Source organism: Hemicordylus capensis, chromosome 4, assembly GCF_027244095.1.
Source record: "Hemicordylus capensis ecotype Gifberg chromosome 4, rHemCap1.1.pri, whole genome shotgun sequence".
Taxonomy (NCBI): domain Eukaryota; kingdom Metazoa; phylum Chordata; class Lepidosauria; order Squamata; family Cordylidae; genus Hemicordylus; species Hemicordylus capensis.
The window spans coordinates 105,454,447-105,467,653 of NC_069660.1; the positions used below are offsets into that span (position 1 = coordinate 105,454,447).

Genomic DNA, 13,207 nt, shown 5'->3' on the forward strand with positions numbered 1-13,207 from the left:
CTCGTCCCAGAGCGGCTCCATCCCCTGAGGGGAATATCTTTTAGTGCTCACACTTCTAGTCTCCCATTCTTATGCAACCAGGGCAGACCCTGCTTAGCTAAAGGGAGAAGTCATGCTTGCTGCCACAAGACCAGCTCTCAACACTCAAAGAGTGTGAGTGTGTGTGTATGTGTTTGTACACACACACACACGCATGCGTGCATGTGCACTCCAACCATTCATCTGTGGTGTGAGTGCCCTATCTTCAACTTACATAGTGGTTGGAAGGCACATGATGCAGCCATGTTACTGATGCTCAGTGGATCTGGGTCTGACCAGGGCCTGGATGGGAGACCTCCTGGCTTCACAATGGCAGGAAAAAAGCAGGATAACAATCTAATACATTTAAAAAAAAAAATCTCTGAAATGTTGGGGTGTTGCTGTGGGGTCAGAAACTTCCCTCTGGAATGGAAGTGCTTTCCATTCTTCCTATTGGCGGGGTGGGAAGTTTTCCGACTCTGTTCTTGTGCAAGTACGCCAGTACAGCAGAGCAACTGGAAGATCTACCACAACATTATCTCATTGAAAAGGATATTTCATGGGACAGCAGGGCTCCACACAGGCCCAATCCCCAGACACCAGGGATATGTTATTACTTCTTTCTCCATTTTTGAAAGGAGATGTTGCTGAGCTGCTCTGATGTATTGGTGTTCTTTCACAGGAACACTGTGGAGGTATAATTTATATGCATCTCTGCCCAGGAGTAGAACTGAGAGGGATGGCAAGTGGAGCTGACACTCCCCAGTATCACTCCCAGATAGGTAGCGTGCACACACACGCACACCCTGTCTCAGGTTTTGTCTCAGGAATTTTTCCATATGGCTCCACAAAAATGCCGAAGTCTCTGCACAAAACTGTTCTCTACACTCCCCCAAAGTGCAGCTTTAAAAAGATGCATATTTTATGCATTAAAGGCCAATTGTCATGAAAAAATCTGAATAATGCCACTGACTGTATGAATAGCACCTTGATGTTACTGTGTTGAAGTCACTGTAAATCCCCACCACCACACCTGCTGCTTTGTCTGAACACTCTCCAACTCTAATTGTATTAAAGCAGGAGTAAATTGCCATTTGGAAAATCTCCTGGTAACTGTTTACTATCTTTATCCTATTATTATGCAATGCAAAATGCATGTACCTTAACTTTGCTCTTATTTTCATCTCCTTCATCAGTCTTTTTGTTTTTCGTCTGTTATAGCTTTCTTTTAGCTATAAGCCATTTTGGCAGGAACCCAACTTGTTTGTTTTTATAGTGCTTAGTAAACATTGTAGCATTTAAGAAATTTTAAGAATTAGTCATACTATTTGCAAATCTTTGGCCTGGAAGTTGAAAAACCACAGTAGGACTGTGATACCCTGTTACTAACCAGATCACAAGGTGTCCACGGAAAGGCAAACACCATGCACAGTTGTGGCATCTTGCAGCCAGCTGCCTGTCCTGCAAGTGTAGTACCAGCCATTCCAAAATTATATAAGGTGCTGGTTGTCACTGATGATGGACCTGTGGAAAGGGGATGTGGAAACCAAAACTAGATGAAAACTCGTATCTTGATGGTGGTGTAATTGTTCAGAAGAGTCTGCATCATTTCACTATAGGTATGCTGTGCCCTACTCTGGTCAAAGAAACAGAACCTTTCTCCCAGCCAATAGCAGGGCAGGATTTGGCCAATAAGACTATGTGTCATTGGGTACTTCCACACTAGCTCTTTTTTCTGGAACTGGCATCCTTTCTTCACTCACCCTTTACAGAGCATCTGCAGGATATTGTTTCATCAAAGCATTGAATTCCACTGTATTCTGCATTCTCCTCCCATGTTTTTTCAGAACTGGTTTATAACCATGTTTTTGATAATAAGATATTGCAGCTCCATTCTTTCCAGTGGGGGGAAGACAAAGCACTATTAAGCCTTTCCAGGGCTCCTTGCTTATAAATTGAACACTTTGGGCTTGTAGGTGCAGCCTGTTTTATTGATTCCTATTCATCCTGGCTGGGGGATTACTGAGCAATTTCTCCTTGAATCACTTTTTGTGAATTATTCCATGTCACTTTCTAATCCCATGGACATTAGTGACCTGTAGGGGTGGAGCATGGGGGAGAAAACACGCCGCAGGTGCAACTCATTCCCACTCTCTTTTCCCCACCTTGGCTGCCTCACTCTCCTTCACCCCCTCCGCCACAACGTTAACACCAGGTGCACAGGCTGGTCATTTATCCAGTTCCGCAACCTGGGCAAATGACCAGCCTGCATGCGTTACCAAAACTGCCCCAGAGCAATTGGTAGGCACTCCAGCTATGCTTTGGGGCTAAAGTGGGGGAATTAGCTTGGATTAGGGGTGCAGTTCTGAGACAGTATCAATTTAGCAGTTCTGGCGTATTGGAAAGAATGAGGAAATGTAGGTACAGTTTCAAGACTTTATTAAAGGTAAAAACGGGGAGTCACAGAAGGCAAAAAGAGAGTTTGATCAGGAAATTCAATAATTTGGCTAGCGTTCTGAATGAGAGTCTTGGTTAGAGGTATACAATAATTTGGCTGAAGTCCTGAATAAGAGCCTACTTAGAGGCTTGCAATAGACCGAGGAAGGAAGCAGGGAGAAGTGGCAAGAGAGCTTAAAGAGAGGCAAGGCATTAGTATTATCTATCCTTCCTAGGTGTGTTGGTTGTGTGATGGCTGGGCAAGGTAGCTTCTTCTGGGGTAAAGTGTGGGAAGAAGAGCGAGGAGCAACAGCCACAGCTCGCATATGTATGACTCTATAGGCTGGTGGAACCAAACAGAATACCAACTGTCTCCAAGCAGAATCCAAGGCCATTGAGGCCTGGCTGGGGTACCCAAAAACATGTCCTAAGGCAGTTCCTGAGTCAATCAGGTGGTTTCTCCCTCTCTGGAGGGTAAGGAGTTTCTGTGCAAAACAACAGGGTCTATTGCTAGCTGGACTTAGTCACTTTAGGTGGGTTCTTCTGGACAAGGGCAGGAGCCAGTTATGCAAATGTGGTTGTGTGAGGATAACAACAACAACAACAAATTTTGGAGACAAAAGTTTCCAAAGCGGTTTACATAGAGAAATAATAAATAAATAGGATGGCTCCCTGTCCTCAAAGGGCTCACAATCTAAAAAGAAACATAAGGCAGACACGCAAGAGTCACTGGAAGTAATGTGCTGGGGGTGGATAGGACCAGTTATTCTCTCCCTGTTTAATAAAGAGAATCACCATGTTAAAAAGGTGCTTCTTTGCCCAATTAGCAGGGGATAATAAGGCAATATTTGCTTACAGTCTCAAGACTGAGGTGTCCTCAGCTGCAAAGATACACATCTTTTATTTGCTTATGAGCATCCTCCCTTATCTTTGCTAGCCAATCCATCAACTTTAATAGGGTGAGAAATATCTGTTTCTGTGCTACTTCCAAGAAGCATTCCAACCATTATCTCTAAGTGGGACTGCCTTAGCAATTTTGACGGAGGTCTAGTCAGAGGCCTTTCTTCCTCAGGGAGAGGCGACTGTGTCCTGTTTTGGTTTGCTGACTCTTTAACCTGGAGGCATGCTGCCAACTCAGCCAGTGCTTAGCGACCAGCTAGTGTCAAACCACGAGGTGAAAAGTTCATGGGAACTATAATCCCATAGCCCTGTGGTGTTAGTACATCTAGAGGGGTGTTCCTTGCGCTACCCCAAAACATGGCTTTCTGGCAACAGGTGCCTGGGGTCAACACTGTGGTGGGGGAGGCAAGGAGAGTGATGTGGCTAGGGCAGGGAGAAAAGTGAGAATAAGCTGCATCTGCAGCTCATTTTCCACACATACACCCAGCCCACCTGTGTGGCTGCTGATGCCCATGGGGGTGAGAGAGGAATTGCCTTTTATTACTTATTTCAACTCATTTTTCTTTTCTTTTTAAATTAGCTGAACAGTGTTACTTTCTCATTTAAAAACACAATGAAAAAAAATATTTAGAATAGAAATTGTCATAGGACAATTGACAGAAAATCTGTTCAAGAGGAAATTACTAATCTACAGTTTGCATCAATAGGAACCAATAAAATGAGCTGAACCTGCAAACAATGACTTTTTATTTGAAGTTGCCAGGGACTTGCTGAATGGAACTTTCTTGTGAGAAGGCATTATAGAAGCCTCTTGGTCATGGGGAAGGACATTTCTAATTAATCTAGTGTGATATTAAATTATTTTTTATAATATTTTATAATATTTATATAGCACTTTTCAACAACAAATATCAGTCTCAAAGTGGTTTACATATTAAGGAACAAGAAGATAGTTCTCTCACAGTCTGAAACACAAGGGAGACAACAGTGGTAGCCTTTAGAAGGGATACTATATGCTGGGATGAGCTGAACAGAAGCAGTTGCTTTCTCTCTGTAAAGTATAAGAGAGCCACCACATTAAAAAAGTACTTCTCTGTTCAGTTAACAGGGGTTGATGAATAGAATTCTGCTTCCAGCTAATTGCAGAAAAGCCATTCCTCTGAAGTGCTCTAGTGTGGCTCTACTGTAGTAAACAATATTTGGTTATTTAGTTGTAGTAAAATGGAATTCTAGAATCAAGTATTTATAATAAAATAGAATAGTATAGCCTTGTAATGATGCCCACAAAAGTTACTAGCCTGCAACATATTTTACTTGCCTGCTTATGGACAATAACTGTAAAAATTAGGAAAATATTTCCTGGGGGTGGGAGTGATGTTCTCATCTGTCCATTGTTGGGAGGTTCATGGAGCAGAGAAACAAACAAAGGGAATGACCCCAAAAGGAGTTTCAGGGGAGCTTAGTGAAGTTGCTGCTATTGGTGATTACAGGTCCTTTTTCTTATTTTCTTTAACACTGCCTCTGTGGGCATCAGCAGCTTCAGTGGCAACTGAGGCACTGATAATGTTGCTGATGAACAACTCTTGCTGGTTGTACCCTTCACCCCCACAAAACCAGAATGCACTGGAAATGTCCCTGTATTTGTTGTAATGTCATATCCTGCTGCATTCTAAAAGGGGAAAAAAGCAACCAGCAGAACTTAAAACCATTAAAAAGTCAGGAAGAATCCACCAAAATGCCTACAAAAAGAGAACTCCCCTCTCATTTATATGCTTTATTGAAAGCTCAATGTGTTTCTGCAAAAAAGTCCCTCTTCAATGGCAATTATATTATTTGAAAATTTTACACAAGATCCCTGTGAAAAATGCACAGTTGTGGTTTGCTTCAAGTAAGAAAGGTGTATTTTTCACAGCAATCTCTTTTAAGATTAATTATTTAGGGACACAGGATCTGGGATCTTATAAACACCCTAAACCAAGTAGGACAGGACAAAAAGAAAGGACTCTGCCTAGTCATGCTCTTCAGCCTAGGGCTTAACCCTGGCTAACTGGCAAAGAGGCACATTTTTAACGTGGCAATTCTCTTTATTTAGCAGCGGGGGAGAACTGGCCCTATCCAACCCTAGCAAAGTACCCCTCCAGTGACTGTTGCTGGTGTCTATCTTAAGTTTCTTTTTAGATCATGAGCCCTTTGGGGACAGGGATCCATCCTATTTGGAAAGTTTTGTTGATAAGCAGTATAAAAATATTAGGAAGGATATCAGAATCAAGCAGAATCAATATATTACCTCTCAAAATTCATAGCGGAAAGAAGGTTGGTTAAAAAGGAAAAAGCAAGGGGAGGGAGAGTCTCCTAAAGGGGCTTCCCTTCCCTCCCCCCTTTTTCTTTTTTTTAGACTATTCATCAAAAAAGGCACTCTTAAAGAAAAAGCCCCCAATATACCAGACCCCAACCAAGTCACCCCAACTTTTCAGGCCTCTCTTTGGATGGCTTCTTTCTTAGCAACCCAGCCATCTCTATATCAATTAATAAAATAAATTCTGCTTTTTGCAAATACAACTCAGGATATTTTCAAACATTTTCCTCTATTTTTCTCAAATTTTCCATTGTGGGTGCCAAAGCAAGCCCAAATTTATATCAACAATATATCAAGAAGGTTAGTTCTCTGGACTCTGTGAGCAACAAGTTAGTCAAGGTCTTTCCACTGGCTGCAGCTCAAACTTCTGTTGTGTTCCTGTACAAAATGCAGCATTGCTCACCAAACTGTGGACCTGGCTGAAAGGCAAATAATGGTAAGAACTGTCGCTCCTTGATCCAGACTACCTAAGATAGATCCTTACAGATCAAGCTATCTTCATGACATATCTGCTATGTGGATGGGGTCCTGAGTTACATTCTGTAGTGGTTGGGCAGGAAAAGGATGGTGAGCGCCAGGAAGACTTCCTATCTTCAGCTATTCCTTGAGCACTATCTATAGCCTGATTTTGCGGCACATTTCTTTAATAAGTGCATAGCCAATGGAAAGTTTATTCTTGGATCACTGAGTGTAAGAGGCATATTATCCACATAGCAGTGACTGTTTATTTGACACAATTCCTTTAATCTGATGATGTCTCCTGACAGCTATTGCCAGTTGTTCGATATTAAGAATGAAAGGTAATAGAGATAGAGAGCATCCCTGTCTCATGCCTCTATTAAATGGGCCTTTACATATTTAGTCCAATAGCCCACTATAGCAGACATTAGCTGTACAATTTGAATTCATAGTACCAATCTATGATGTAAAGGCTCTTTCAATGTTCAACTTTTCAAGCAATTTTTAAAAAAGATAGGTCCAATCAATCCTATCAAACACTTTCTCCCCATCTAAAACTAGTAAAGCACTAGCTTCTTTAGATTTTTTTAATTTTATGAATTGAACTAATCGTTTTCTCAGCCACTGACTTGAAGTATCTTAATATTGCACCATTAAAGTAAAGTGTGCCATCAAGTTGATTTCTACTCTGGTGTTCACAGAGTCCTGTGGTTTTCTTTGGTAGAATACAGGAGGGGTTCACCATTGCCTCCTCCTGCGCAGTATGAGATGATGCCTTTCAGCATCTTTCTATATCGCTGCTGCCCAATATAGTAACCAATGGGGATTCAAACTGGCAACCTTCTGCTTGTTAGTCAAGCATTTCCCTGCTGTGCCACTTAAGGTGATCATTAACTTATTTTTATTTTATAAAATGGAAATATCTTTCTATAGCTTGCTACTGACTTCAGCAGAACAATGAGCATGAATGAATTCTATTCCACTTAGAAATTATTCCAAGATTCAGCCTACTTGGTACAGTCAGAGCTATGTTGAGTTTCATTAATGAAACTGATTTCAGATTAATTATTATATGGATACAGAAATGAATTTCTAAAACCAAGATCACCTCTCCTAATTGACGAGAATGATGTTGAATTTGTCCCATTGATGTTTCATAGCATTAACTTATAAGTTATAGTTAACTAAAGCAACCTCCTAATATTGTTCCCTTTGTTTATAGGCAATGCTTCTTATCGATGTCTACCACTTTCTGAATGATGGTTATGTCTAAAGCTGTGGTGCTGCTGTACATAGTCTCCTGCAATATCTACGAAGTCTTTCTGTTTCGTCGCTGTTCTGCGGGGCCAGTTAAGTATTACAGTCTATGAGAGACTATAAGGCAATTTTAAATGTCTCTTGTGTGTCTGCTTTTGCTTTTAAAATACCAGTTACAGAGGCACTGATCTAGACTGGGACCATGGTGCAGATAGAGGGAGGTTTTCGTTCTTTCCTTCCATGTCATTTGCCCACTGAAAGTCCCGCCTGAAACAGTTGTTTTCCTTTGAAGATGTCATTCTCTGCAATGATACAAGTCAGTATCATTCAATGAAGCTTACATTTGAGTAAACAAGCACAGGATTGGACTGAGTGGCCATACAGCTGACAGATCCCATCCATGTGGCTGAAACCAGAAAAATAATTTAAATAAGATTACCCCCCCTCCTATCCATGTGGGTCCTACAAACAGGAAACTTTGTCATTAAGCATATGGTACTAAAACTGACTGAGTAATTGACTATACATACCATAGGGCTGGTAACCCACACCTTAGTATGCTGAAGAGATTGTATGAATTTGCTTGGGTGGGCGGAGTTCTCATTGGTAAGGCATTGCTGTGAATGAAGATTTCAGATCAGTCAATTCTGTAAGAGGTTTACAGGGAAGATCTCTCATGTTTATTTGATAATACTGTATACATAGTGAGGGTAAACCACAATTTTTTTTAAAAAAAAACCTAGTAAAAAATTAGACAAAATCTTTACTGAACATAATTCTGCTACCACTTCTCTGCTGTCATATGATAAAATACAAGCCACCACATTTCTGTGCCGTGGAGATAATTAAAGCAGTCTTGTGCAATAAGAGCACATACTATGGCAGAGAGCTCCCAGGTAATTTCTCCACATGAGTGTCCCTGATATAGTTTGGCTCCATGGATGTCCACAGGCAGGCAGTGCCCACAACAGGTTACTGCCCAGATTAAGATGAGACAGCAGATGCTTTATATGAATTATATACATCTATATACTCCCGCCCCCCAATAATATTCTGTGAAAGGTCATATTTGACCCTTCATTATAGCATACTTAGCAGAAAGATTAATGTAGCTTCATTCTTGTTCACAAGCCGTTCCGTATCATACAGTCACATGTACGTTAGTCTCACTTGAACAATGCTGTTTGTCTTTTCAAAACCAGTTCCAACTCAGTCACCACGAACTCTAGCTTCCCAGTGTTGCACAGTCTATACTAGATTTCAGAATTAGGTATAGGGGTATGCATGAACCGGTTTAAGGCGAACTTGTTCATCTTGAACCAAACCGGTTCAATGTTTTGATTTGCAAACTGAACCAAACCAAACTGGGCCCAGTCTGAGATGAATTGGGTCAAACTGGTTCTAAACAGCCTTACTGGGCTTAAGGCTTCTAAAGGCCCTTATTGGCCTGGCAGTGGCCATACTGCCGCTCTTTGAAGGCTCCCAGCACTCCCCAGGAGCCCACTCGGCCATGCAGTGTGGCTCCAATACCAACATTGACTGGGCTTCGCGCATGCACGGAAGCCAGTCAATGTCAGTATTAGGGTCACACCGCACAGCTGGGCTGCTGGAGGCCTTCTCGGAGTGGCAAGGCCATACCGATAAAGGCCTTTAGAAGCCTAGAAGGATTCTCCCACACCTGTGCTTGTAAAAGTGAATCCTCACTGGATTCCCCTTTCGAGGGGGCAGTTTGAGCCCCCTCAAACTGCCGAACCAGTGGCTGGTTTGACCCAAACTGGGTCATGGACTGGCAGTTCGGTTTGAATTTGGCTCAGATTCAAACCAAGCTATCCTAAACAGTTCTGTGCACACCCCTAATTAGGTATAGGCCATTTAAATGAAATGGCCATATAAGAATGTAATCAACTAATTTATATGCTCAAAACACTTATTCATATATTATGATGATTTATTTATGTTTATCTACAGGTGTTGTACAGTGTCCTGGGCGTGTGTGGACAGAACCATCCCCAATCATTCAGATGGGCCAGGATTTTTCTATAAACTGCCATTCTTATTCAGAACATTGTCTGGGAGCAAAATTATATATGCACCTAAATGGTGAACACATTGAGGACAGATTATTGTCAGTTATAAACAAAACTACAGTTCAGTTTCATCTTCGTGGTTATAAAAAACCATTTTCTACTGCCGTTTGTTATGTCAGTTGTCCTGGAAAGGCTACCAGCACATTAATATGTGGAACACAATTTTGCATGGGCTGTAAGTATGTATGTATGTTTGTATGTATATGCAGTGTGTTTTTTGCTAGTTTTAGACCATTTCAATTAATTTGGGATAAATAGTAATTGGTTTGTAGGTCAGGATGACATTTTGGAGGTGGGGTATTACATTTATGGTTTTGAAACAATTAATTTAGGGCTTTCATCAGAAGCACACTTACTTTGCTGTAAATTTCGCTGATTTACAGTGTGGCCCAATGCATTTTCCTCAGACCTAAGTCCCACCATGTGCCATAGGACTTTCTGCCAGCCTTACTTCCAAGTGATTGGCCTTTAGGGTAGGGGGTTGATACTACCAGTGGTGATAACAACCTCAGCACATTTTGCAGGTTAAGTGGCTATGAGAATAAGCTGCAAATCAGGACATCTCCAGTTTAAACCTTGTCTCTTCCATGAATTCACTAGGCTCCCTTTCTCCCCAGCTACAATAGTAACGGGTACCTGCTGCAGATGAATTGAGGGAGGAAAATGAGTCACAGGGATGTTGCTTGTTTGCCCTTCCCAGACTGCCTATGGCATTTTCCAGACAGCGATTTACCACTGCTTCACTACAATTAGGGTTAGGGGCAGTTCTAGGCAGATGAGGGAGGGATTTACAGTGCCTTCACAATATGGTAATAGCAACATGTTCATACAGCAAGCGGCCTTATTTGCCTTTCCCCCCCATGATGATTGGTCCTTAATGCTCATTATAGGCATCTTTTAGAACTTGTACTTTGGAAGAGCATTAAAAATGGTAGTGTGGGATAGTCTAGCGTTTTTCTCGGAGCTGTGGGGAGAAATCTGTGAGATGAAGCCTGAAATGGAGGTGTGGCTAGCTACCTATCAGGGAGTGACTTTGGGGAGTGTTGGCTCCACCTGCCACCCATCTCAATTCCACTCCTGGGGAGACTTGCTTCTTGCACCCAGCAGTCTGCTTCTGGTAGGCCCCATCTCTCTCTCTCTCTCTCTCTCTCTCTCTCTCTCACACACACACACACACACACACACACACACACACACACACACGGAAGGCCCAGCTACTGCAAAATCCACAGCAGGTTTCATGCTCTGTAGTAGGGGGATGTGAGAGATTATATGCCCGGTACATAAAAAAAGTAGAGTGGTGTGTGTGTGTGTGTGTCTTATAACGAATGTATATATGAGCATTCATTTAATATGACGTGCAGCTGGGACCCAGGCAAGGACACACATTTAAGCACTCACTACATACTATATTTGAAAAGAGGTGGGAAGCCCACGTTCCTTTCCAACTGGCATGCTTGGGGAGGTAGAATGTATTCATTTCAGTGGAGAGCCTTTCAAATAACTGTGCTCTAGATGACTGCTTTAAACCTGTTCATATTGCTCTTTGTATATTCTCTTAAAGAAAAGGGCACTATGCGTTTTGTGATTATATGATTAAAGAGGCCATGACAGAATTTGATTGCAGGATAAGCTATTGTCTACCTTTCTGTCTTTTGAATCATCATTGTACATGCCGCATATTTTGTAGATCTGCCTGACAAGCCAGTCAATGTAACCTGTGTCATATATGAGCATTCATTTAATCTGACGTGCAGCTGGGACCCAGGCAAGGACACACATTTAAGCACTCACTACAAACTATATTTGAAAAGGTAAGAAAGTTGTTTGATGGGAATGGGAAGGCCCAACTACTGCATAATCTGTAGCAGGTTTCACACTCTGTAGTGGGGGGATGCGGGAGATTATATTCCGGGTACACAGAAAAAACAGAGTTGGGGTTGTGTCTTATAATGAATGCATATACCGTGTTTCCCCGAAAATAAGACAGTGTCTTATATTAATTTTAGCCCCCCAAAATGCACTAGGGCAATTAGCAGTACATCAGAAATTACTGCTAGGTCTTACTTTCGGGGTAGGTCTTACTTTCGGGGAAACAGGGTATGAGCATTTGTTTAATATGATGTGCAGCTGGGACCCTAGCAAAGACACACATTTAACCACTCACTACATACTATGTTCGGATACTTCAAACAACTTACTTTTTCAAACACCTGGCAAGGAAAGACTCAACAAGAGACTAACAGCTTCACTAGTTTGTGTCGATCTGAGTCTGATGTAACATGTTCCAAGCATCAAAAAGAAATGAATCTTGGTGGGTCCAATGAAAACTTTTTTAAAAAATATTTTTTTAATTTAAAACATTTCTATACAGCCCAAAACTTGTGTCTCTGCAAGTTTATATTGCACCACAAGAACCCACCCAAACAAAATATTTTGCTGAATGACATATTAAATAGATCTGTAAAAAGACATTAAGGGGACACACTCAACCACAACCTAATATTTTAAGGATCTTTCTGAAAACATACCAAAGGATGAAAGCTACCGGATATTTAATATATACCATTTTAAAATTACCCACATATATATTCAAATCAATACATAAACCCTTAAATAATCAAAATTCACATATTCATACAAATACATAAACATTAAAATAACCAATAGTCTTAATACCCAGTCCGTCAATATTTCATATGGGCTGGTACATAAAATCTAAAAATACCCAGTAATTCTTTCAATAATTCCTTCGTTGTATAACTTCATGAATTCCAAACTTCCAAAAAGTGCACAAATATAAGCCATCTAAGTATGAATGCTATTGGGAGGACAGATAAAAAGCTTTCATGTATAGACTGGGGGGTGTTATGTTAGTCCAGTGGTTATATTGTTCTACTTCTTATCTTTGTAGAATGAATTCCATATTCACTTATATGTATTTTGTAAGGTGCATGAGAAATACCTCTATAACAATTGATTGCCACTGAAGAAGACTCAAGCCAAAACGCGTCTGGCACAGCAGCAAACAATTGTTGATATAGCAACTGATTACAGAAAGGAATGCTTACTGGCACAGCATCAACTAACCATTGAAGTAGCAGCTAAGAACAGAAAGGAGTGCTTATATATGCAATGTAGGATATGGACCTGATTTCATTATTTCATTGAGTAATTTTGTGGAACTAATTTCATTACTTCATATATGAATTTTGATTATTTAAAGGTTTATGTATTGATTTGAGTATATATGTGGGTAATTTTAAAATGGTATATATTAAATATCCAGTAGCTTTCATCCTTTGGTATGTTTTGAGAAAGATCGTTACAATATTAGGTCGCAGTTGAACGTGTCCCCTTAATGTCTTTTTACAGATCTATTTAACATGTTCCAAGCATGCAATGCCTTTTGAACACTTGTGTCTCCTCTAATGCATGCACACAGCGTGCGTGCAATTCTGAGGGCAACTCTGCCCTTCAGTAAAAATCTATGCATGTTGATCATTCTGTCTTTCCCTCCTCAAGATGTTAGTTGGGAACTGTGGCTCTGAGGGCCTGATGCCAACAGCCAATGTGCCAGCAAAGGATAGAACATAGGGGGGATCAGGGGCGTAGCTGGGGGGAGGGGGCCCGTGTTCATCCTTCTCTCTGGCGGCCACCCAGAGTGAGGGAGATAATGAAGAAAATAGGGAGG

The 13,207-nt window shown here is 41.1% G+C and overlaps 2 protein-coding genes across 2 annotated transcripts in view; one reads left to right on the forward strand and one right to left on the reverse strand.

The window, feature by feature from the left end:
• Positions 1 to 13,207, reverse strand: part of LOC128325300 (uncharacterized) — an 82,514-nt gene that overhangs the window by 57,181 nt on the left and 12,126 nt on the right. The window contains exon 2 of the mRNA XM_053250940.1: positions 7,957 to 8,043. The gene's annotated coding sequence lies outside the window, so the exon portion shown is untranslated. The remainder of the gene's footprint in view (positions 1 to 7,956; positions 8,044 to 13,207) is intronic.
• IL23R (interleukin 23 receptor) overlaps positions 8,229 to 13,207 on the forward strand; it is a 46,555-nt gene continuing 41,576 nt past the window's right edge. Inside the window, exons 1-3 of the mRNA XM_053245869.1 lie at positions 8,229 to 8,322; positions 9,395 to 9,688; positions 11,204 to 11,327. Of these exons, the coding sequence (XP_053101844.1) occupies positions 8,229 to 8,322; positions 9,395 to 9,688; positions 11,204 to 11,327 (512 nt within the window). The remainder of the gene's footprint in view (positions 8,323 to 9,394; positions 9,689 to 11,203; positions 11,328 to 13,207) is intronic.